General features: G+C 35.5%; 1 protein-coding gene across 3 annotated transcripts in view; it reads left to right on the top strand.

The window, feature by feature from the left end:
- Nucleotides 1–26,662, top strand: part of LOC138715508 (uncharacterized) — an 89,543-nt gene that overhangs the window by 8,101 nt on the left and 54,780 nt on the right. For all 3 annotated transcript variants that reach the window (XM_069848502.1, XM_069848504.1, XM_069848503.1), the window contains exon 3: nucleotides 13,165–13,280. In XM_069848502.1, coding sequence (XP_069704603.1) covers nucleotides 13,165–13,280 — 116 coding nt within the window. The remainder of the gene's footprint in view (nucleotides 1–13,164; nucleotides 13,281–26,662) is intronic.

Genomic DNA, 26,662 nt, shown 5'->3' on the forward strand with positions numbered 1-26,662 from the left:
TATTATTCAGCAGGTAGTTATCTTGGATTTTTACCTTTAATTTGGTACCAGTATTGGGCTTTTTATGCTAGTGTTCAGCATCATAGCTGCATAGCTGAGTCTTTTAGAGGTAGAGTTGATAGTTTTCGAAAATTTGTACACTTAAACACATAAATATGTACAAGTATATGATTTAATGTGTTATACACTGTCTCGAGTGTACCCACTATTAGAACTTAATGCCTTGTTATTGAATTATGGTCATCTCTACAAACAGTGCAGCTGGCTGTGGAGTAGAATCTATGCTCTATTTTAGGTCAGGCATGTCAATTGATGCCCATAGGAGCAAGCGCACGCTTTAGAGCCCAGGAGAGCCTGAGCGCTTTACAGCAGAAAGGAAAGAGACAGACAAAAGAGGTGGTATATGCCGCTTGGTCGAACTATATTCAGGGATGGCCAGCACTGATTCAATAGATAAAGGGAAGAGAACTTATTAAAACTGTATCCATGTTAATTTTTAGATTTGCCTGAGAAGTATAAGTGCATTATAAGAATGTAAGTTTTAATTTTAATGCTCATTTTTCACAAGTTTGATTTTTTTATTCAAAAGAAATATTTTCTCAACTTTTCGTATAGAAAAGTGAAATTTTCAGGTATAGGCCTATTTATTTAGTAGCCTCACAGAATGTTTTCGTAAATCTAATATACCGTATATACGTATTACTGAAGATAGTGTATTGAAAATTTTGAAAATATTCACATGAAAATTGTTTGTAAGGAAATGAATTAACAAAGCAACTACTTTACATCATAAGCAAAAGATACGTGCCCATGTGTTGTAAAAATGTCAGCTCTATAGCTTCAGCAGATTTCGAGAAAAAATTTAATATTCTGATGATAGGAAGTTGCTCACAAATATCACCTTAAAAGCATAATGCGATAAGAGTTTTGTTATGTGATATTAGTTACACTTAAAACAGATAGGCTACAGCACCTAGGTAACTTTGCTTTGTACTGTAATATTGTTTTGATTAGGCTATTGATTACTTTTTTAAGGCTAAAAATACCATCAATATAAATTCCAATTTATCATGTCATACTCAATCTCTTTCTTTGGAATATCACTATCTTTATGAATGATGTGTTTCATCCACTTAATACAGTATAATATTATACTACTATGGAATTTAAGTGAATATTCCTTCTTAACTCTCTATTATGTTATTAAGATTTAAAACACTAGTGCAATATTAAGAAATCAGTGTTAGTACTTTTGTTTTACAGACAATATAGATAATATTAAACAGAAAGAAGCCATATAAAAATAAAGACATAAAATTTCACGTTCTGTTTGAAGTTTGTGCACCACTGTTTTCTTAATCCAACAGGTTGCTTATTCATATACACAACCCTTCCTCTTTCCATACTTAGCGCTTGCTGCCCGTGCACGACGTAAAGGTCAGAAAAATGCGCTTGCTTTGACATCACTGTTTTAGATGGAAGTAAGTAATTTTTTCCTCGTCTTAACTTTTAGGTCAGTGTTACTGGTATGTGAATAAAGGATATTGGGAATTTCTTTAACCGCTACCTACAGACATATTGAAACTGTGGCACTGGTTTTTCTATCATCATGTTCATACATGGCATATATCAGGGGCATGTTAATAAATGTCAACCTTTATTCTTGTTACTGACTATAGGGAATCTAGTTTTGAAACTATTGGTTCTATTTTTTCACTTTTCTACAGTTTTTTATAGCCTGGTAGGTTTAATTACAGAAGTTAGAAAACCAAACAGTGTGTACGGTACAAATTCCTGTCAGATTTCGGGATGCTTTTTACACATTGTGCAGATTTTATGTGGGAGGAGAGTGACAATGGTAATGACTAGAGACGAGAATTTCATGCACTATAAAATCCCGAACTATGCGTGCATTCATGCACTATCAAACTATGGAACATATACTATCAAGCAAAAAAATACATTAAAACATGTACTTTCATTTTTGTTCTAAATTTCTTATTTTATTTCACTTTTTTTTTTCTTTTTTTTTTTTTCATAGTTAACTACTAACAGAATTTCTAAATTGGTTTCTGTGAGTTTCTTGCGGTTGTCAGTCAATATGTTTTTGTAGGCAACAAAGACCCCTCTATATCACAAGAAGTTATGGATGCAAACTTGAATGAACCGTTTTCTGTTACTTAGTTTTTTTTTTTTTGCCTTTTTCAATCCTGATTCCTGAAGGTGAAATGAGGGTCATAAAAATCGAGAAACTGGGGTGTCCACTCAAAACCATTAAAACATGCATTTAAACTGAATAAAATGTATATTATATGCATTTTTACGCAAAAAATTGCTTAAATATCCATTATGCATGTTTTTATCCCCAAAAAGGCCAAAACATGCAAATATGATGCACGGAAAAAGTACACATATTTGGAACCAGAAAGTAATGAAATGGATAAGTACTAAGTTTGAGCTATGTCCTTTGTTCCTATAAGAACATGCATTTGCATAGAATTCCCGCCTCTAGTAATGACACTGACATGCTCTGAACAGATCCTGTTGCAGTTATTTTGGGAAAGGCACAGGTGGATCAGATTTTCTCAAGAGTACGTGTTTCCCTTAGCATCTCATCATTGCTCTATGGCAGTGTTACTGGTATCTGAGGACTTCTGTATAGCCCTGTTATGTAACACACGTTAAATAAACAGTAGGAGTGTGAGGTATAGAGCTAAATACATCCTTCACTGCATGATTATTGGATGTATAGTAGGCAAGTATTGTCTTTTACTTCCATGGAAAGATGCATGATAGGCCTACCCTTTTCACAGTAGGTTAAGGGGTATCATTCTGGAAGGTATAAGTTAATGTCCATGGAGAAAAAGAGTTCACCTTACATCGAATATCATAATTGTAGATTACAGGCTAATCAATAATCGCTGTTGATAGGCCTACTGATATATTGCATATTAACGTGTAAGTGAAAATGAAAATATTATTTTGAATGGTTTCATTGTAACACATTACGTTTCGTTTATGTATACAAGTATCAACGTCATATTTCTGACAGGAGAAAATTTATGTACGTATCAATTTCTATGGCACTTCACGTTTTCATGTTTGTTGACATGCCTTTTATTGTTTATGCTTGCAGTAAGTTACTTCATTCACTTTACTCAAGTTTTCCTGACAACATATACTTCATTTATTTGTTTTTCAAAGGATTGACGAAATAATGTCAAACACTTTATGTCTTACGTGCGATTTTAATAAAGCATCTTTAATACTGTTATTAGCATGCTGCTTTCTTTCAACTGTATTTGATGTCTTGCAGTTATCTTGCATACCAGCAGTGTACTGTAAAATGGGGTGAATAGGGGCGCAGGAGGTGAATAGGGACAAAGTTTTATTATTTTTTATTTCTTTGTGTCAAAGATTAATTATAATAATAAGACTGTTTATGTTTTCATTCATGAAGAGTGAACAAATAAACACTCTTATTATTATATTTACTCTTTGACACAAAGAAATAAAAAATAATAAACCTTCGTCCCTATTCGCCAGGATTTTTAATTTGGGAGGGGGGCAGAGGTGGGTCGAGACGTTAGCTTGCGGGGGCTGTGTTAAAATGATTTTATTAAGTGTTAATGTTGTACTGAGGCAACTATTCTCGTTTGAAAAATGTCCATGCACGTACATATGTCTTTAATATTTTATGAATTTTTATGAATGTATATACATACATACATATCTACATACATATACCTATCTCCTGACTTACAAAGGGCATTTAAGGAATCCGCAGGTTCATTGCCGCCCTCACATAAGCCCGCCATTGCCAGATTAATCCAGTCTCTTATCATCATATCCCACCTCCCTCAAATCCATTTTAATATTATTCTTCCATCTATATCTTGGCCTTCCCAAAGGTCTTTTTCCCCTCCGGCCTCCCAACTAACACTCTATATGCGTTTCTGGGTTCACCATACGTGCTACATGCCCTGCCCATCTCAAACGCCTGGATTTAATGTTCCTAATTATGTCAGGTGAAGAATGCAATGCGTGCAATTCTGCGTTGTGTAACTTTCTGCATTCATCCCTCTTAGCCCTAAATATTTTCCTAAGAACTTCGTTCTCAAACACCCTTAATCCCTGTTCCTCTCTCAAAATGAGAGTCCAAGTTTCACAACCATACAGAACAACCGGTAATATAACTGTTTTATAAATTCTAACTTTCAGATTTTTTGACAGCAGACTAGATGATAAAAGCTTCTCATCCAAATAATAACACGCATTTCCCATATTTATTCTGTGTTTAATTTCCTCCCTAGTGTCATTTATATTTGTTACTGTTGCTCCAAGATATTTGAATTTTTCCACCCCTTCGAAGGATAAATCTCCAATTTTTATATTTCCATTTCGTACAATATTCTGGTCACGAGACATAATCATATACTTTGTCTTTTCGGGATTTACTTCCAAACCGATCGCTTTAGGCTACTTGCTTCCAGTAAAATTCCCGTGTTTTCCCTAACCGTTTATGGATTTTCTCCTAACATATTCACGTCATCCGCATAGACAAGCAGCTGATGTAACCCGTTCAATTCCAAACCCTCTCTGTTATCCTGGACTTTCCTAGTGACATATTCTAGAGCGAAGTTAAAAAGTAAAGGTGATAGTGCATCTCCTTGCTTTAGCCCACAGTGAATTGCAGAAGCATCAGATAGAAACTGGCCTATATGAACTCTGCTGTACGTTTCACTGAGACACATTTTAATTAATCGAACTAGTTTCTTGGGAATACCAAATTCAACAAGAATATTGTATAAAACTTCTTTCTTAACCGAGTCATATGCCTTTTTGAAGTCTATGAATAACTGATGTACTGTACCCTTATACTCCCATTTTTTCTTCAATATCTGTTGATTACAAAAAATCTGATCAATAGTCTATCTATTATGCCTAAAACCGCACTGATGATCCCCATTAATTTCATCTACATATGGAGTTAATCTTCTCAAAAAATATTGGACAACATTTTGTATGACATCAGCAAAAGTGATATTCCTTGAAAGTTACCACAGTTAGTCTTGTCCCCCTTCTTAAAAATAGGTACAATTATGGATTGGTCTGGTACAATTTCCTTTTCCCAAATAGCAAGTACAAGTTTATAAATTACGCTAGATAATACACTTCCACCCTCTTGTATTAATTCTGCTGGAATTTGATCAATACCTGGACACTTGTACTTTTTCAGATTTTCTATTGCATCTTCGACTTCAGAAAGTGTGGGTTCAGGTATAAATGGCTCAACAGTTTGTATTTCAATTTCATCTCGATCATTTGTATTTGGCCTATGTACATTTAGTAGTTGCCCAAAATAGTTTTTCCATCTGTTCAGGATTGAATGAGAGTCTGCAAGCAAGTCACCATTCTCATCCTTGATCACGTTTACCCTTGCCTGATATCCATTCTTGAATTCCTTTATGCCCTTATATAAATCTCTAATGTTTTTATTCTTACTATTTATTTCTATCTCATTCAGTTTTTCCTTCAAGTAGCCTTTCTTTTTATTCCTGCCCGTACGACTTGCTTCCCGTCTTTCATTGAAATAATTATCTCTATTCTCCTCAACTGGATCCTGTAAGAATTTCAATTTTGCCTGTTTCCTTCTTTTTACTACCATGCAACAATCTTCATCAAACCACTGTTTCTTTTTCTTAGTTTCATAGTAACCTATGCTCTGCTCAGCTGCAGTTTTGATACTATCTCTGATATTTTCCCACAAGCTATTAACATCTTCGTCGGAACTTCCTAAAGTGGCAAAGCTATTCGAAATTTCAACCTGATAATTTTGCTTAGTTTCCTCGTCCTTTAATTTCGGAATATTGAATTTACAAACATTAACTAGTTGCTCTACTTGCTTGGCTACTGATAGACTTTCTCTTACCAATTACCAAATAATGATCAGAATTACAGTCTGCCCCCCCCTGAATGTTCGAATGTCTACTATATTAGTATGTCTCTGTTTGTGTATCAAGTGTGATCTATTTAGTTATGTGTCAATCCATCTGGAGATGTCCAAGTATATTTAAGTATATCCTTATGGGGGAATGTTGTTCTTTTGACAAATAAATTTTTTGATGTCACTGAGTTGACTAACCTAACTCCATTATCATTACTACAGCTCTGCGATGCTGCTCTTGCTATTGAAGTTTAACCTTGCGCTTAGCCGCCATCTTGCTTCACTATGCCGCACTCGTGAACTGCGTGTAAATCAATGAGAAAATATTACGATAACTCTGAAAAAGGACATATGTCACAATTTCTTGTTGTAAATTTGCTATCCACTGATAAAATACACGGAAACCAGAATTATTATTTAAGGAAACTTACTATTTATGCTCAAGTTTGACTTCTGTTACATGTTAAAATGAGGTTGTATTGTTGACAGTTTGAAAACCGCTTCCATCAGGCAGAAATACATGCTAGAATAAAGTTACCTAAATAAATCAGGAAATGAATTAGGCCGTTGTAAATATAGCCTAATAAATGGAGGAAAAAGTGTGCAATAAAAACAACTCATACTGCTTTGATTATTCATTCTTGAATCCTTAATCATTACTGGAATGTTATGTATAATAGTAAAAATTGTCAAATAATAATGAAGGCAATGACATATAAGCCTACCAAATATGTTGATTCTATTTGATTGTGTATTAGTGAAATGCCACATAAAATGCTAGGGGTACTAATATCCAAACAGTATACAAAATATTAACTGCTATATATCAATGAATTTAAATCTTTTTATGCTCGACCATGCTGAAATGTAGTAATTATACACCTGGTAGCAGTCCTTTAATGCATGTCATTAAAGTACAGGTGTTTTCAGCCAATGACAACTCAGTTTACAGGTGTTCAACCAATAACGAGTCAACTTTCTACCATTATAAAACCGCAAGTATCGATTATTCTCGGATATGCAATCGAAAGAGAATTAGCAAAAAGTCACGGAGGCTGGAAATCCAATACTGTCGCAGAAGGTTATGTTCTATTATTATAATAATTAGCGTTAATTGTAAATAATATTCAAATAAATTCAATTTGTCATTCGTTTTTCAATGTCGAATTCAATAATCAAGATTATACCAAGTTTAACGGGATTACACCAAGGTCAGTGACATTATTGTTCCTCGGAAAAAATCAATACTTTCGCGTCTGCGCACATCTCACAATTCACGACCTAGAACAAGGTCACTTCCGATCTTGTCAGATACAAATAAAATGTATCTGAATAATTTCAAGTTAGAAATATGGTCGAGCATAAAAAGTCGTATGAAACTAGCCTATAATGATAGTAATTAAGAAGCGAGTATGGATGTTTATGAAACGAGCGCAAGCGAGTTTCATAATTTTCATACGAGCTATCATTATAGGCTCGTTGCATAATGTACTATTAGTCAATCTTATGGCTTAACACTATATAATATAAAACAAATTAATTCAATGTTTTATATATTTACATAGTATTGTGTCATCGTACAAACATTTTTGTCCTCATGGGGCATCTTCAGGTAGGAAGTGTTTACAATATTAATCTAAAATCAATTAAAATAATCTGGCCTCATGTTTGAAAATAATAATCTTATTGATAGTAGGCTATATGTAAGTATTCAGCAGTGTCGTAAAATAACCTACTTCTCCTCCTCCTATATATTTTTTGCTCTATAATTTTAAAATTGTGTGATATGCATAGGGTTTTTCAAAAGTAAGAGGTAATTTTAATTTCTTGTATTTTCAATTTCTACACAATCTTAAAAATTCTAGCACTGACATATCACTTCTATTGCCATAACTTCATCGTTCTTGTACAGATGACAGCCTCTCTTGAATGCTGTATATAGCTCTCTGACTTTATCTGCCACAATTTTTGCGATGGAATCCTTCAACCCATAAATTCCGTAGGTTTGCTCAAGAACCTCTTTCCTTCAGACAGTCCTGCAACAAATAATGGTCCACACCTGTGGAGTATCGGTTAGTGTGTCTGACCGCAAAACCAAGTGGCCCGTACTCGAATCCCGGTTGAAACAAGTTACCTGGTTAAGATTTTTTCGGGATTTTCTCTCAACTCAATATGAACAAATGCTGGATAACTATCAGTGCTGGATTCCAGATTCATTTCGCTAACGTTATCACCTTCATTTCATTCAGACGCTATAATAATTTGATGTTGAGACAGCGTCGTAAAATAACCCACAACAAATAATATGCTGGATTAATATGTGATGATCTTGTGGGAAAGTGCGTACTGACAACACTACCACCAGAAAAATCAGAAGCAAACGAACTCGTTTCTTGTGTAATAAGTAGACATCGGATTTTTAGGCACTAAAAATTGCAGTTTTAGGCGCCTAAAATAAGCTCAAAATTTGTAAAATTAGGCTCTATTTTAATGAAAATAGGCATTTTAGGCACATCAAGGTATCATACTTATTTCTTTCACTGAAATTTTTAGTTATACACTAAAATACGCACAAAAAAGTATGTTTAAACATTAAAAAAGAATACTATATTATATTTATAAACAGAGCTGCACAAATTTAATATATTGAAACTAATGAAATAATGATTATTGATATCAAGATTACTCATTTTAAGTTATTGAAATTCAGTTCCATGCTCAGACTTTATTATAATTATCTGCACAGTACACCACCAGAATTTTTTCTAAATTCTCCACAGTTAACCTTTGCCTTTTGTCACTGAGAATCATTTTGAAAGCAGAAAAACTTCTTTCAACCGAAACTGATGTGAGAAGCGCAAATTTTAAATTAGGTACAATAGAAACATCAATACTTACTGGAACATTTACACTTTCCCCCGATATCACTCTTGATGCTTTTTCCAATAATGAAAATCCTACATTCTTATTTAATACGTTGTCCCACTTATTTTTAACTTTTTTCCCAGTTTCGCCCAAAGCAGAATGTATGTTCACTTGAGCTTCCTTTACTATTGCTATTTGGCTACAAAGAGATTGTTTTTCACGTTCTAATTGTTCAATGCTTGCAGGTATGAAAGAAAAGTTTGGTGTTATGTAGGCAATATCGTTTTTCACTCGTGAGTCATTCAGACAATCTTTCACTGCTTTCACACACGCTGCACTATCAGTTTCAGGTAATTTATCAATAACTGTGACCACTTCTTTAAAATACTTAGAATAATACACCACTGACTGAATCCAGGTTCCCCATCGTGTAACAACCGGCTGAGGTGGGAGTGGGATATCTGGAAAGTTCTCTCCGAATATTGAAATCCTGGATGGGGCTTTACAAAAACATTTTTTTGTGTTAGAAATAAACGAATTGACAAGAGGAAATTCATTCCGGATTGTTTCAGAAACCCTGTGAAGGCCATGTGCTAGACAGGTTACATGCGTGAGGTTAGGATAAAATGTTTTAAGAAGTGGAGCTGCAGCAACCATGTATGAGGCAGCATCAGTACAAAACAACAGAACTTTAGAATCGTCTATATTACCTGAGTATAAAGACTGTAGGCCTTTATTTACAAAATAAGCAATGGCTTGGCTATTCACTTTCGAAAGTTCCTTAACACATACGAGGTGTGGAATCGAAGGTCCATCAGGACTAAGTTTTCCTACTACCATATTTGCTATATACCTATTCATAGGATCTGAGGTTTCATCCACAGAGACCCATATGTAAGAATCACCTATATCCTCCCGAATGGAAGCTAAAGTTTCATTGTATATTCTGTCTAAGTAATTTTTTCTTAGGGTCGACTCAGATGGGATATTTTGTTTGCAGTATTTTTGTAAAAACTGTCTTAAAACCGGATTTTCAATTGCATTCCAGGGAATGTTAGCAGCAACAAACGCTCTGGTTAAATCAGCATAGAAATTGCTGCTGAGATTGGATGAAGTAGGCTGTGTTAGTAAAGTTTGTTGCAGTTGATTTTTCTGCTGAGCTTTAGCCTTATGAGCCGCTCCTTGCACATGCTGCTTTAGGTGGCACTTCTTTTCTTGCGAAATCTAAAAATGTAAAGTAAACTGAATTAAAATAAAATCCTAATTGTTGTATTGCCGTATTTCTATCACAAAGTTAGTGGGTTCGAACAATCAAAATTTTAATGACCTGCAAATACTTTAACTATCGGAATTTAAAAGGTTAAAGTGTAGTGGTCTTAAAAAGAATTATACCTCAGGATAGCTCAGTCAATGTATAAATATTATAGGCCTACTCATTAAAATTAATAGAATTTATATATTTCAACTATTGTTACATACCTGTTTGCTACAAATCTTGCAGAATATTATTTTTCCATCATAAGTGAATTCTGAATATTCTGTTAGCCATTGCCGGATCAATGTAGATTTTGCACTTATATTTTTCGGCATTATCGCGTTAAACTTCACAGGAAAACGTCCTACCACTCAAAACTTCTCAACACAAATAAGGTGAGGGAAAGAGCAACTGTTAACGAGCATTCAAATGAACCGTTGTTATTGAGATTCAATTGGACAAAAATACAAAGTTCCACTTATTGTTGCATTTCCTGGTAGTGTTAACACTAGGAGGGCCATTCTTTTAAATATTTTGTAACGGTTTACCCTACTAATTCGCAGTTTTACGACTTTTCATAAATATTTCAAAAACACTCTTTCTCCAAAAATTGTGATTTTATGACACTCTGAAGGGCAGTACAGCTAATCGGTTTCAGACCGAAAACAGTCATTTTTATAGTATAGTATATCTCTGAATCGGTAGCAGCACATGTTGTGATTGTTGCCTGCTTCAAAACTAAGGTTGGTTCTTTGTCGGCATTTATGCCTCCAGACATGTTAAATTCGGTGAAATCTATTGCGAGTGTCGTTGAGATTCAAAACATTTTGTTTCCTTTATCAATGGTTTCATGGCCGGTGTGAAGCAAACTTTCCACTTTTTAAATGCCTTAAATTTCGCAGTGAATGCATGTATAAATTATAAAAAGTAAGAGTAAAATGCGAAACTTTACAGTGAGTTAGGCATTTTTAGGCGAATATTAACAAATTAGGCTCTAATAACCGTTTTAGGGCATTTTAGGGCACTATAAAACTCTTTGAATACCTTTCAATTTCCATGAAACACAAATATTAATAATTATTTTTACTTTTCTCCTAAAGAAACAAAATAGGCATTTGCCCTAGAATCCGATGTCTGGTAATAAGCTAGGACCAGAATTTTTAGGATTGTGTAAAAAATATGAGCAATTAAATTTACTGCGTACTTTTGAAAAAAACTCTATATAGTTATGATAATGATTTTCTAATCTTTAACACTAGAAAATCATTACCATAACTAAATTATTTTTTTCGTTATAGCGTGCTTTCAAAATGAAGTAGAGACAATATTATTTTCTGATGTAAATTATACAGAAATTTGACTGTATTGTATTTAAATTTTCCATTTCTCCCTTGAACATGAAGAAATAGTTTTGAAAATTCTTACACATTGGAGACTCTCTGTTAGAAAATAGTTTGTGGAAAAATTAAGAGATTGTGACAGAGGGCCATTTCTTTCGTTTGTCTATAACTTCTTGACAGTGACCTAATATCTTTGCTGAATATTTTTGGAAATAGTCATGTCCGCTTGTGAGTGTGCTGGGTAACTTTCGGTGCTGGAACCCGGATTCATTTCACCGGCATTATCAGCTTCATCTCATTCAGACTCTAAATAACCTAAGATGTTGATACAGCGTCGTAAAAAACCTACTTAAAAATGTCCGCTTGTACTTTTTCTATGCCATTTTATTATCTAAACTTTCAAAACTGAAAGATGCTGCCGGAAATATCAAGTATTCAGTTCTTCCTCATGTGATGCTAGCCATTTTAGTGATACCTCATAGCAATGCTTTAACTGAGCGAATATTCAGTATTGTTCCCAAGAATCAGACTGATTTTAGACAAATATAACTACAAAGTCTCCTGGTGGAGAAACAAAATTCTTTTCTTTCTCTGAGACATGCTCTCAAAAGGTCACCATGAGGCAAAAGAAGCAACAATAAAGATGCTGCAAGAAGAGTCATTTTGTTTATGTGAGTAATTCTTTTGTATTTATTTTATGGCATTAATATGTAATAACAGCTTGTGTAGTGTATGCTTCTATTATAAAGAATTCGAACATTATTATTTCAACTGTTTCCACTTAACAGATTATATTGTAAATTTATTTCAACTCAACAATGTAATTTTATTATCTCAACAATAACTCTTCACTCTCTACAATTTGACTTCACTCCCGTCAACAATGGGATTTGCTCTCCACACAGTAACACAGTATTCGTTATTGCACTCCACAGACGACAATGACAATTTACTTGGAATATTGAGAACAACAATGAACTGAATTTTAACTAATGTTCACAAAGCACTATTTACAAATCAGAACTGTCAGTTCACAGTTCTTCTAGCTCAGTCACTCGAGTTCACAGTATCTCGAACCACAGACCTTCAGAGACAGTCCACTGTACTTGAACTCAGGTCCCTCCAACTGCGGTCCACTGCACTCGAACTCAGGCCTTCGGATGCTGACACAGTTGCGGACGCACACTCAAGTCGAACTCCGGTACACAAGACTGGCTGGCTTGCTCTGTTCACTGACCGTAACAACACTGGCTTACTGACTGAATGGATGAATCACTGTCCGAGTTCACTCGCGTTTCTTATTTTATAACCACAGCGACGTAGCCTGGAAAGTTCGAGTTCGCGATTTTTCCACTTCGACGGACTTCTCGGCCTCTCTAGGCAAGCAGAAGATGCGCGCGCAACCTCCCCTCGCCTCGTCGCCCTTTCCCCTCTCTTCTCTCCGCCATAGTACATGCCACAGGAAGCAGATGCGCGCGCAACCTCCGCGCCGGCCGACCTTGCACTTCCTTCGGCTGGTTGTGAGTTCGAATCTCACGTCGCTGTCACAATATTATTGTAGACCTTTTGCTATAAAATTAGTTATTGAAACTGTAACCAATATATCTTTGTTTTTTAATTTGTGGAAATGAATAAGCACCTCAGATTCAGACTCCCTGTGCTTCCAGTTATAATGTGGCAATTGCAATTGTGCTGCGGTTGGTGGTGGCAGTTGTAAGATTTTAAATTAAATTTTCATTGAATGCTTGGTGTTGCAGAACAAGGAGAACGTGGAAGAGATCAATACTGTCACGTCCACTAGGAGGTACAGAGCCTGGTCCATATACCTTAGCTTGACAAAGGGAAGATGCTTCATCACAGGAAAAGTGAATTCGTGAGTAGTTCAATATTGCAGCATTTTTAACACTATACCATTCACACGAAAGTTAGTCTGTAGCAAGACATCAGCAAGCCTCAGTCAAGTGTCATAGTAATTTGATCTCCTTATCAGTGATAATAATAATGATTGCATGAGTTACGGCATGATAGCAGAGAAATAGTGGACACCTGTCCTAACACCATCTTTGTTCACCATTCCTTGTATTTGGATCACCGTGATTTAACTGTCCAGCATGGAAAATAGTTGTAACTATGCAGCTAGCAGTGTGCCACATTACATTCACCTATAAACTTCTACAGGACATACATATTTAAATGCAAAATTAAATAATGCTTTGTTAATTGCACATATTTTCTCATGATACATAGTGTTGTGTTCATAGGGTTGCCATAATCGAGAGTCCAAGATCAGGACATAACTTTACCTGTTACATATTTCATCACATAATCATCACCTTTTTTTCCGAGTGAAAATACACTTGGACAAAAAACCCAGACACTTAGTGTGCATTTCTTTTATGTCAGAAATTGTTAATCAAAGTTCTAGTAGGTTATGAAATGTAATGGTTTTTAAATGTAGAAAAACACATTTAAAACAAAGGATCGTGTAATTCATTATAAGTACACTATTAGATATAAAATCTTTTCTTCAGGACGCAAAGGGTGTAAAACCAGTAACAACATTTTTCAGCTGTGGCTCAGATGTTTCGTGGTTGTAACATTGAAATCACATTTTTAGTAACGTGTGTTAGTCCCTCAGCACTGGTTAACTGCATCCATACATCTTGCCATGCCTTGAATCAGGTTAGAAATGGCTTCTTCAGAAATGTCTTCCCATGCTTCAGGAAGTGCTTGTCTTAACTCTTGTAAGTTTTCTGGTGGTGGCTGCCTCTTCCTAATATGCTGTCAGCATTTCCACAAGTGCTTAATTGGATTCAAGTCAGCCTTGCTGGCCATGGTAAAGCATGAATCCCCACTTCTTGCAGATAATCTCTGGTAATGCGACGAGTGGTCGTGCATTAGAAGAAAACCGTTGCATATATATGGACCAAATGGCACCACATGATGGATCAAACATTCATTTATATACCTATCAACTGTTGAATTGAATTGAATTGAATTTATGGTCTATTGTGCGCAAGCTTAGACTCATTCCAAAACCTACACTGGCTGACTACACTGAGGTTTGCTGTGTACCCAGGTGTCGAACAGACAACTCCCCTTGTCCCAAGATCAGCCCTCTCTGTGTTGCCAGCCAGTGATCGGGGAATGGTATGGGATGATGTAAATGCCTAATATGGGGAAAAATGGGAGAACCCCGAGAAAAACCCCAACTGCGACCTTGTCTGCCACAAGTGTTATTGAAAAATTCCAGACCTGACTGGGACTCGAACCCGGGCCGCCTGCTTGACAAGTCAGAGGTCTGATCACTCAACCACCGCAGGGATGCCTATCAACTGTTAGATTTCCATCTATGGAAACCAACTCCGTACGAGCATTCATACACTCCTGCCCAAACCATCACTCCACCATCTCCAAATGGCGATCTCTCGGAAATACAGCATTGCGAAAATCGTTCCCCTCGCCTTCTCCAAATTCTTTCACGTCCATCAGGTGAGCGTAGATTGAAACGGGACTCGTCTGTAAACAAGACAATTCCAATGTTAATTTCTCCAGGTTCTATGATCTTGTGCATCCTGAGTAATCTGGAACCAGTTGCAGGTTTAGCTGATATCAGTCCACTTGCTTTCAACTTTATTCTAACTGTTTTGGCCGATATTGACGTCCATGCATGTCAACAAACCGTTGGACTACCATCGTAGCTGGCAGGTTATAAGAACTAAGACACCACGCGTCTGTCTTCGTTTTGAGTTGTGCATCGCGGACGACCCGAATCTGGTTTCCTGGTGTATTCTTGTGTCTCTCTAAAATGTTTTAGGGCATCCTGAATGGTACTTCTAGGCATATTCATGACATCTGCTATGTAACGTACACTACGTCCATCATCATTTAGAGCAGGGGTGGGCACCGGGAGCAAATTCAAACTCTAAACTGGGACGCTTATTATTCATCCATCACGGCATTAATGTTGCGCGGTATTCGGCAGGGAAGAAAAGGATTGGAGAGAAATCATATGGCTGCCCGTGAGAGAATAGAATTCACTATTGGTGCCCAGCCTGATTTAGAGCAACGGCTACAGCAATATCTTCGGGTCGCATTCTTTAAAAAGATAAAGTGTGACTAGCAAGTTACACTCAAAACACAGATAACATGTGAAAATTGAATAAATAACGACAATAAAGAACATAAACACATACACAAATTCTATAGTAACTGCGACTTTCTGCAAATAAATGGCGCATCTCATAATAATGGGTTGTTTACACGAATTCATGGTAACAAAATAACCACAAATTGATGGGTATTGAATTGCATTGCCTACTAAAACTCTGACTAACATACATGTAATTTTTCTTTTTATAAAATAAGTGTCCTGGTATTTTTGTCCCTGAGAATATATTGTGTGACTGTTATGTGAAGAAGAATAGTTAAAATGGTAACAATTGGTCGCGTCAACTTTCAGTGATCAGCTTCCATGTAACGAGGAACAAGTAGGGTCATGTTGTGTGATTCGTAGTGGAAGACGAAGGAAGGGAACTGGTATTAGTTTGGGATGCTGGAACCTTAACGTGAATTATACCTTAAAAAAGTATTGTGTTAATGAATTGAAAATGGTTTTTTATTGACTAAAGCATTCACGGTATTGTTGAATCATATGTACTGATAAATGTGATACATTGAATTCAATATTATCTGACCACTTGACCAGTCCGCTGAAAGATGATTTGTCTAGGCCTGAAAAAAGTATTTGAACTCTCTTAAACAACCCACTCACAACCAACACTTGTACTGAACTGAAGGCATTTATGCCCATTGGTTTGATGGTAACATCTCACACCTCTATTTTGTCAGCAGCCACTACACATTCGATCTTGAGCATAAGGATACTTGTTGCAGTGACTGTATGTTATTTTTAAATAATTCTAGATTGTAATAAGTGGAAATATCCATGCGACGATTGAGAAGTGAAATTTTGAAGTCCTGACCAGTTTATCTTTAAATAAGAGTGTGACTGTTATGTGATGTGTCCACACCTGTGGAGTAACAGTCAGCGCATCTGGCCATGAAACCAGGTGGCTTGGGTTCGAATCCCGGTCGGGGCAAGTTACCTGGTTGAGGTTTTTTCCGGGGTTTTCCCTCAACCCAATACGAGCAAATGCTGGGTAACTTTCGGTGCTGGACCCCGGACTCATTTCACCGGCATTATCACCTTCATTTCATTCAGACGCTAAGTAACCTAGATGTTGATACAGGGTCGTAAAATAACCCAATAAAAAAAAAGTTATGAGATGGTGATGATTATGTGATGAAATATGGTAATATGACCAATACAAGAAAGCATTATTTGTCTCCAGAAAAGTAATATTAGTATGTATTAACTTCATTTACACGATGATAATGTGTTACTATCATATTATTTTATTCAATATTGTCTGTATTCTCCTAATATCAAGCATCATTGTTATACCACTCATACTTCTGAGAACTGTGAACAGAAGAAAGAAACTTTGTTTGGTTTTGAATGAGCTTACAAAACTGCAGTTCACATGTTTGATGTTATACAGTACTTGAAGCAGAGCTGGAGCTGTCTGGGTCTCAGCTCCGAAATATCTCACCTATGATAAAGAACTAATATTAGTTGTAAACAGTGTTGCAATCTCAACTGCCGAATGTGAGAGGGGGTTCTCAGCAATGAACATGATAATCACCTGACAAGATGGTCTCTTCACATAAAAGTGTGCGTGATTTATTCTTTATAAGACTTGTGGGATCTCCAGTAAATAAGTGCTAACCTACTCAGTATGTAAAATGGCTGACAAAGGGATGACACTCCACTCTTGACGCTGAATCCAAAGAATGATCACAGAAAGAATACAATGTAGACAATTATGTACTATGGAAATCATTTTCATGATCTTTATTTAATTTTTTCTTACGTACCACTAACATGTATGTTAATATCTCCTGGTACTTATGTAACAATAAGTATATCACAGCTTATGTCTATCTTATAGGCACACTCCGGTTAAATTTAATGTTTTTGTAATTGAAGGCTTTTTTTTTCTCTCTCTAAAAAATCTGCATACTTGTCTGTGATGTAATAATCATGATGAAGATCTGGAACACATTCTTCTGTACTGTCCATCCATAAATCACAAAAGAAGTAAATTAAAATCATCAGTACCAGTTGCAGAAGACACAGCCCTGCAGTATATATTGACTACACCCCAACTCTGGCTACTAGCAACAGACATCTATAATTAACACCGATCAAAATACCCCTAATTTCTCGTGAAAAACAACAACTGAATAGACTACAGTGGACTATAGTGGACTTTATGTTGTCAGCAAACAGCTGGATACATTAAGAAGATTGATTAAAAAATCTGCATACAAAGTCCGAATGTTTTAGGTCGATTCCTTCTCTAGCAATCCTCTCATGAAGCTTCTTTTCACAGTGATGATGATGATGTTAGATTGCATCATTGCAGTCTTGCTCTCTTATTTCCTTTAGCTTGTTGCAATAGCAGCTCAGCTGACTGAGCATTTGCTCTTAATGGGTTAAGAGAAAACTCCGGAGAAAACCTCAACCAGGTAACTTATACTGACCAGGATTTGAACCTGGACCTGCTTGTTTTATGGTCAGGCAAGCTAACCATTACTCCACAGTGGTGTGAACTTAAGGAAGTTTTACAGTTCATGTAGACTCTTAATGTAGCTTGTTTTCAAGCTTCCTCCAAATAATGTTGGAATATTACAGCATTATTTATTACTAATAAAAATTATGAAGTGAATGGATTGGATGGCTTTGAGGGATGATGTGGAGGCCATTAATAAAAATATTCAGAATGCAATTTTTCATTCACTTTTAAATGAAAGTTGACTTATTTCTTGGTTACTGTTTTATTTTAATTTTTGGTTACTATTCAACTTTTTTTATTATATTACTGAGTTGCAGTCCTGCAGCATGTAGAAAGTAACGCAGAACGTAATTAAAGAATTAATGAATTACCACCATCTTTATCCAGGGTGAAACTCGCCAGTTGTTAGTATGCATTGGGTCCTTTTGGGAAGTGTGTAGTGGAAGACTTTTGAAATAAGACAGTGTGAATTTATAACATATATGTATAAATAAGCAATAATATATATATATATATATATATATATATATATATATATATATATATATATACATAAATAAGTTCATGGACATACAATTAATAAAACTGAATAAAGAAAATAATGTAGTGAATAATCAAAATAAATATAAACTATTTCCAACTGAAGATTGAAGTAGACGTAAACAAAACCGAAATGTATTACTCCGCAATCGCAAGCTAGCTACCAAAGCAGCCACCAGGGCGCATTATTTTCAGTGAGTACGCAGGGCAGCCACTGTCTGATATATTGCAGACATTTCCACACATTCATTGAACTAACCCGTAAAATGCTCATAGAGGGTTAATATTTATTATTTCTCTACTGGGAATAGTGGATTTTCTTTTTCTGTAGATTCGTGATTGAATGTTAGTCTTTGAAGAGTGGAGAATTTCTTTAATTCTACAGAAATTTATTTGAGGTTGGCAACACTGAATCTCGCACTGTGTTATACCAGTTGTGCTGATGTGCTCTGTGAAGCTGCAAGTCACCTTGGGAGGGATTTAATGCCTATTACGCATGCGTGTTGCCATAATAAACGTTACAATGATTTAACACGCAATGTCTGAAACTACTAATATAAACATGTTGTTTAAATCGTAAGAAAGTGTTCTTATAAGCATGTTTAATTCACTCGTATTCCATGTATATTATACATTTTATTACTTTAGAAGGAACTATTTTAATGTGAGGAAGAAGGAGTTTGGAGACGTTGTGCGTCCAATAGCCAATCGGGAACCATTATGCCACGTGTATTTATTTACATTTACTTCAATCTTTAGCTGGAAAGAGAGTAGTATATGAATGTACAAAAGTTAATATCATGTTAAAGATTCCATAAATCTGATAATTACAATCTGAGTTAAGTAATAACTTCCACAGTAATCAATATGATAACTTACAAAATGTTCCACACTGGAAGCGTCACACAGATCTGCTCTAAATGAATCCACATATACGTAATCATTTAAATACAAATTTCATTACTGTAAAAATCTCTGTACTGTAGAACAAAATAATTATCGCAGAGAGAGAGAGAGATGGAAAGCAAGATATACAAAGAGAAGACGAGAATAAGTCAAACCGTACATAAATGATAAATCGGAAGGTCGATATCACCACTAGTTAAAATTAACCCATTTTGACTTCCGGCCCAATAGATATATTATACTACTATTGAACAGTCCCACACTCATGATATTTACACAAGACATATAATGATGATCTCAATAAGACGTAAATATTCCACACTCAGATCTCCACGTAATCAAACATACGTATAGAATCCCCGTCAGCACACTTCGCGTAAACTGGAAAACCTATTGTATCAAAATACACTAAATTATCCCATAAATAAAGTCAAACACGTATCCCAGCAATATATAGAAAGGAAATATATATATAAAACGATTATCCTTCTATCTCCATATAATAATGCTGAGTGAATAGAGACTCCAGGCAATATTACAGTCTCAATGGTAATTTAGTACAACAAGTGTATGAAAGACACGGATAGAAAGAAACCAAAATGAGTAAGGAAAGCTAACTGCGTGATGCAAATATCCAAGTGGTACACATAGTACAAACAACCATATAACATTCTCAATACAACCTTTACAAACGACGGCTTGCTCTCGAGTGTTAACCTGTCCATTCAACGACTTGTTCCCGAGTGATGTCGCGTACTTTTAAGTGGAAACAGGAAAACTCGGCTCCCCTCTCTCTCGATTGCGTCATAATCTAACTGGCCAATTAGGATTTAAAGAATAATAAATGAAGGGAAAAGAGGGCACTGTGGGTATCCTAGGAGGAGAGTGGATGCTATCGGTGGTAGAACAGAGAACTATGCCCGTTGAGACATCGAGCTTGGCTCAAAAGCCCATACACCAAAAATTAACTGCGAGTTCAAACTGCACTTTCCTGACGTTGATATAGCAGCCTTTATTACAACACTAGGGGAAAAGCATGCAGTTTAAGGCAACTGCTGCAACCTGATACTTGTTGGATCAATTTGGGTGGGAGGTTTTTGATCATCCATTCTACAGTCCGGGCCTTGCTCCTAGCGATTTTCACCTTTTCACTAAGCTCAAAGAGTGTCTGGGCACAAAATGTTTTGGAAGTGACGATGAGTTTAAGAATGCAGTGAACAACTGGCTTAATAGGCTGGAGGCAGCTGGGTATGACAGGGAATTCTAAAGCACGTGGACAGTTAATCATCACTTATGTAAGGGAAATAAATTTTGTTTAATAAACTTGTTTTCAAAGTTATTACAGCCGAATGGTCGTTACTTTCTGGATCATCCTTATAGTTAATGGAGATGACCATGATTAAGCTTAAGATATGGTACTCATCAACAGTGCAACTTAAATTGCATTATTATGCCACTCTCATTTTGCGAAAAGTTTTAAGTTGCATATACTTTCAAAAGTGCCAATGTATATACAGCAAAAAGGACAGAATTGCGATATTTCAAAGTGGCATTTTTTTTCTGCAACTTCATCTTCATGCACTTTGATACAACACATGTTTCATGAATGGGATGAGTTGATCAAGAGTGTTGTTACTGTTTTATTTTCAATAATATGTGTTAAATCTAGTAAGAGGTTTTTAATAATTAAAAATAATTTAATAGGTTATATGTGGCCAAGAAAAGACTTATCACAAAGATGCTGATTTTTTTGTATAAAGTTTGAAAAAAAAATGTTTATGGAAAGTTCAGTCAGTGGACTACTGCAATAAACAAAAATGAAAAAAATGCTGTAGGAATTGTAGTCACATGGATAAGTTTTCACTGATAGATCAGGTGATTTTGATTGAAATGCTTCTTTACACAGGTTGTAAAACTGTGAATTTATCATACAGAGTTCATGGATGATTGATCCCTCCTCCTCATTTTTTTGTATGATCTGTTCAATGATTTCTTGACAAGGATGCTGGTGCTGTACTGATACTAGATAAAGATGAAAGTCAGGCGATTTCATCTCACAATTCACTACTTTTATTGCGTGCACCCATCAAAGAATCCTGAGTTGATGTAGAATATGGCAAACATATGAAAAATCTGTTGAATTTTAAGGGTCATGGTGACTGTGGTGTAGCATTAAATGCTTCTAAACTGGTGCTATATCCTTATAATTTTATTTTCAGAGTAGTCTAGAACTAAGATTTTGAGAAATTATATACAGTAGAACTTGGTTATAGCGACCTCGTTTTGTGCGACACCTCACCTATAACGTCAAATATTCTGTGGTCCCCATAAGACATATGCTTTCCTACCTTGCTTAATACGACAAACGTATATGCGTCTACCTTGCATATAACGTCATTTTCAACCTCAGTTTGGAATACAATTTTCTAAGAACCAAAGTATTTTGCTGAAATCTGGCAAATCCTTTACTGTTCCCTTCTATCATAGACTTCTGGAATGAAGGCAGATTCCTCATCTCATTGTAACCTGCCCGAATTCATGCGGTATTAATGGTACCTGCATGTGGTCAGTTTCGACAGGAAGTTTTCACTAAGTGCACGCATTTTAACGCAGTATGGCCACTAAAAGAAGTGAGTGACACTTTAGAAGCCATTAGAATTGTGAACATTTCTATGAAGCTAGGAGAAGGAGCAATGAAATTGCAACTGAAATAATGAACATAGAATTTAATTTAGAAAGTGTATATTGGGCAAGTAGGAGATAACAGAGTAAAATGACTGATTACTTCACTCCTCAGTAAAGTACGTAGTTTGGTGAGTAATGAACAAACAGTTTTAATACAGAATACTGTATTTATAATTGTACGTGTATTTTATTGTGTTCATGGTATGCTTAAAAGTGAATGCATAAATCTAAAATAAGCCTAATTATGTTTATTATTTTTCATTTTCCACCTCACTAGACTGATAATATGAATCTCGGTTACTACGACACTCGTTTATAACAACATAATTTTCAAGGTCCCTTGGATGTCGTTATAACCAAGTTCTACTGTATTTCTAAGCAAATTAGTATTTTGACGGTACACATGTAGGCGAAATACAATGATAAAAACAATTTTCATAATTAAATTCTAGAAATAAATGTATTATTATGAGCACCAAAGTACAAACAAATAGCGATAAACTGGAAGTACCACGTAATTGCTCGTCCTAGTCTCCCAACAGATTTCCACCTGCCTCTGTCCCTTATCACTCAGTACTTCAGACCTTGCCTATTGAGTATTCAAAAGTTTGTTGTTGGGAGAGTGAGATGGTGGCGGAGGCAGAGGCAGTGGAGATTGTGGTGGTTGTGGTGATGGTGGTGAAGCAAAAGAAGTGATATCCTTAATGGGGACCCTGTCCCAGAAAAAGTTCGTGGGAACAGAAGTCAGTGTCACTGCAAGTGTGAAAAGCAACTTGCGATCTTGCCTGACCTTTAATTTGTGACAGGGAAAGAATTCTGACTGCATTTTGCACTTGTACAGATAAATAAAATTTTAACAGAGGAAATGGAGTCCTGTTTGCTTTATTCTACGATGCCAAAGGTGATGTTAATTTTACAAAATAATTTGTGTAGAAATCTTTATGTCCTAAAATTTTTGTTCAGAGTTTTCAATTAGAAGCATAAATCAGTACCAATACTTATTTTTTACAGAAAACTTGAGACTCTTTTGCTGTATTACATAATGACTAATGTTACATTAATTTTGCAGTGAAGTTCATTTAAATGGTTTTATAGTCTAAATGTTTTGTCAGGATAAGTTCTCGATTAGATATAAAATTAGTGAATTTCTCTGGTAAATTTTTGCAGACATAGTAGGCCAATTTTAAGTCAATTGCCATTTTATGTTATTTTTCGCATGAAGACCTATTTAGTAAAAATGTTTGTTACATGTACAGTGAAACCTCTCCTTACGGACACCCCCAAGATATGGACACTCCTCATATGCGGACAGATTTTTATATCCCAACTGAAATAATGATAAATTTAACTCTCGTTTACGGACACTCTCAGACACGGACACGGACTGCTTTACCTCCTGACTGCGGACAGAACTTGGATTTCAATTCAAGACCTAATGTGTTACAAATATGGAAAATTTTTATTTAAGAACTGTACAAAAATTCCTTAACATGAAAGAAGACAATAAGGGTCTCGTAGGCTACCACTATCCCAGCCGGGTACCCCTTTGCTAGCTGGAAGCGGGTGGATAAACAAAGTCATAAATAGGGAATGGAATTTGGAGCAATAAAAGCTAGTATTGGCATCTGCACAGCCATTTGTTTACAACCCTTTATACCAAGTCCTCCCCTCCAGGACATACTCGCAGCTCTCTGCACGTCAACAGCAGGGGAACGGGACAGTTGTCGCATAAGAACGTCAACATGCAGTTCAGAGTATGAAGTGCGGGTACAATGCCGAAAGTGAAACCAACTAACAATACAAAATTGAAAGACTATATTTGTAAAAGCTCCAGATCGAGTATCAAAATTCAGGAAACAATTCCTTAAATTGTCGCTTCCCCCATGTCCAGTTCTTAAGAGATGAGGGTCATGGTTAGAAGCTTGCAATTATTACGCACATCACCTCCAATCTGTGAAGAAAGTGGTCTAGTCTTTCGATCCCGATGATGCCGCTGCGATTCAAATATGCCAGGAACTGCTAAATGATAGAACAATCGAAAAAGATGTGGTGGATAATAAGTCAAATTTTTTATATTTACCGGATGCCATTATTCAATTAGAAAAGTCAGGAGTAGAACTAGTTGAGAAAATAAATATTACGAGGACTATTGTAAATAAACTGAGTGCAGTAGAAGGTGAAGTAGGAAAACGTGTTGGTGAAAAAATGAACAGAGTTTGGATTTAAAATGATGGGTACAGTATTCTTAGTCGGATTTCAGATGTACTACCAATAATGTGTCCCAATGACGTCATTCAACATGTGAATTTAATTGACGTATTTTGTTTCAAGTACTCTCCAATAAGTCTCTGCAGATTAGAGCAGAGTTTTTCCATGTTAAAAAATTTTCTTCCTTGCAACAGAGCAAAGTTGTATTTTGAAAATTTGAAAATGATATTTACAATTTATTATAACAAGGCACAGCAGGAATAATTGTTTCATCAACAAAACATAGCATTAATTGAAAATGCCATTTCGTTTGGTTCTACATTTTGTTCAACATTTAATTATACTGTATTAGGCTGTATTGTAAATATTGTAGTATATTGCATATATTGTAAATACTGTAATATACGTTATATACATATTATCATATTTCATTATATTGGAAATAAAGGTTTTAATTTAACATGCTCCTGACAGAAAAACACACATATTCAGAGACGAGTTCCATGCAGAAGACAACTGTCTATCAGCCATCAATGTTTCCACTGACATGCGAGGACGCAGAGATTGATATTTCATTATGTATATTTGTAATGTTGTTTATTGGTGTCTTGTGCGTTGCCAAGAAAAACACATGTAGTTCAAAATGAAATGCAGATTATGTATGTAGGCCACTATAAGTCATTAAAATATAACATTTGTTCATTCTGCAATACGTGTACAGCACGTTGCGTGTAAGTTTGTATGAAGTGGACTGTACTCGTCCATGCAGCTCGATTGACAGTCACTGAGCTACGAATATCTATTCTACGTTTCACCATTCGTTATAATATTCCAAATCCCTTTCCCTGGACTCATAAAATTTAACCTGTCTGATGGGTCCAAGGTTTCTGCGATCGTGAAATTGTATTCAACACATGATAGGGTTAGTAGAATTATTCTCTTCACTTCCATCAGTTGTTCTGTTTCGTGTGACATGGTACCTGAATGTAAAGGTTAAGTTGAAAACTGTAAATTACAGTATTGCATAACTGTAGACCTAGAATAAAATTGCATGGCACAGTACTGTATTTTCCTTTTTCGGTCTTATATACTGTAGTTCAGAGTTGCAAAGAATTTACTATAGTACTGTATACTGTATTTAGAATTAAACTACAGTAATACACTTCATTTAAAGCGTGAAGGGTCACATAATGCATATTATAAATTTACTGTTAAATTGGGGAGCCTCCCTCCCAATAAAGAACACCTCCCAGATGCGGACAGATTGTTACGTCCCTTCGATGTCTGTAAATGAGAGGTTTCACTGCACTTCGTTGCTGATTAAATTGACTTGTAGATAGTGAATATGAGATCTTTGCAGTAATTAGTTTAGGAGACAGGCAACAGCAAGGAAGCCACTTTTTCAGCAGGTCTGAGGGATGCTGAAATAGTAATATACGTTACAAGAGCGGTATGTTGACGTTTTCATGTTCGAGGAAAAGATTGAAAAAGCGAAACGTAGTTGAGAACATGAAAACAAACATACCGCTGGTGTATCGCACATTATTTTGTGCGAAGTTCGTTTATTACATATCTGAAAGACGAATTTCTAATTAGTTGCAATGAAATCTCAATGTTGGTTTCTGTTTAATGACAGCAACTTCGGAAAACCAAAATATCTTTCTTCAACATTGTTGCTATAAAATGTTTTCTGTGTTTACTATACTCCAGCAGGCTGTGTCATACATCTGTCTTTTTTTTCCCCCAGTCTATAAATGTGAACTTAAAACAAACGGTAAGGTTATGTAATGATTTATTTTTCATTTTAATATTTTAACAATATTATTTATATAACATATTGCAGTAATAACATCGGCATCTGGAATCTTGTTGATTTTTTCACGGCTTCCTTAATGTTACTTTTATCAGGAATGCAATAAGTTTCGTGGAGTAGTAGACTTTACTTAATTTTTGCAAATATTTAAAAACAATAATTAACATTGCAATTTAGGTGAAATTGCAGTGGTAAGTTTCCAATTTATAATTATTACTATGTTAAACGTCTCTAAAATAATATGTTAAAAGCCTAAAGCAGTAAAATGAATGTCGCGCTTAAGCGGTAAGAAGAAGGAAATTGTTATGTGTGTTACGTTGGGAATACTGAATGTGGTATTTCACACTTACTGCGTATTGGTTCTGTGCGGAAAACAAGCAAATACGCACGATCTCGCACAAACATATTTCTTGTGAAAATCTTGAAATTGGTTTTTTGGAGAGTCATAGTATTTTCTCCTCC

The sequence above is a fragment of the Periplaneta americana genome, chromosome 15 (assembly GCF_040183065.1).
Source record: "Periplaneta americana isolate PAMFEO1 chromosome 15, P.americana_PAMFEO1_priV1, whole genome shotgun sequence".
Lineage (NCBI taxonomy): Eukaryota > Metazoa > Arthropoda > Insecta > Blattodea > Blattidae > Periplaneta > Periplaneta americana.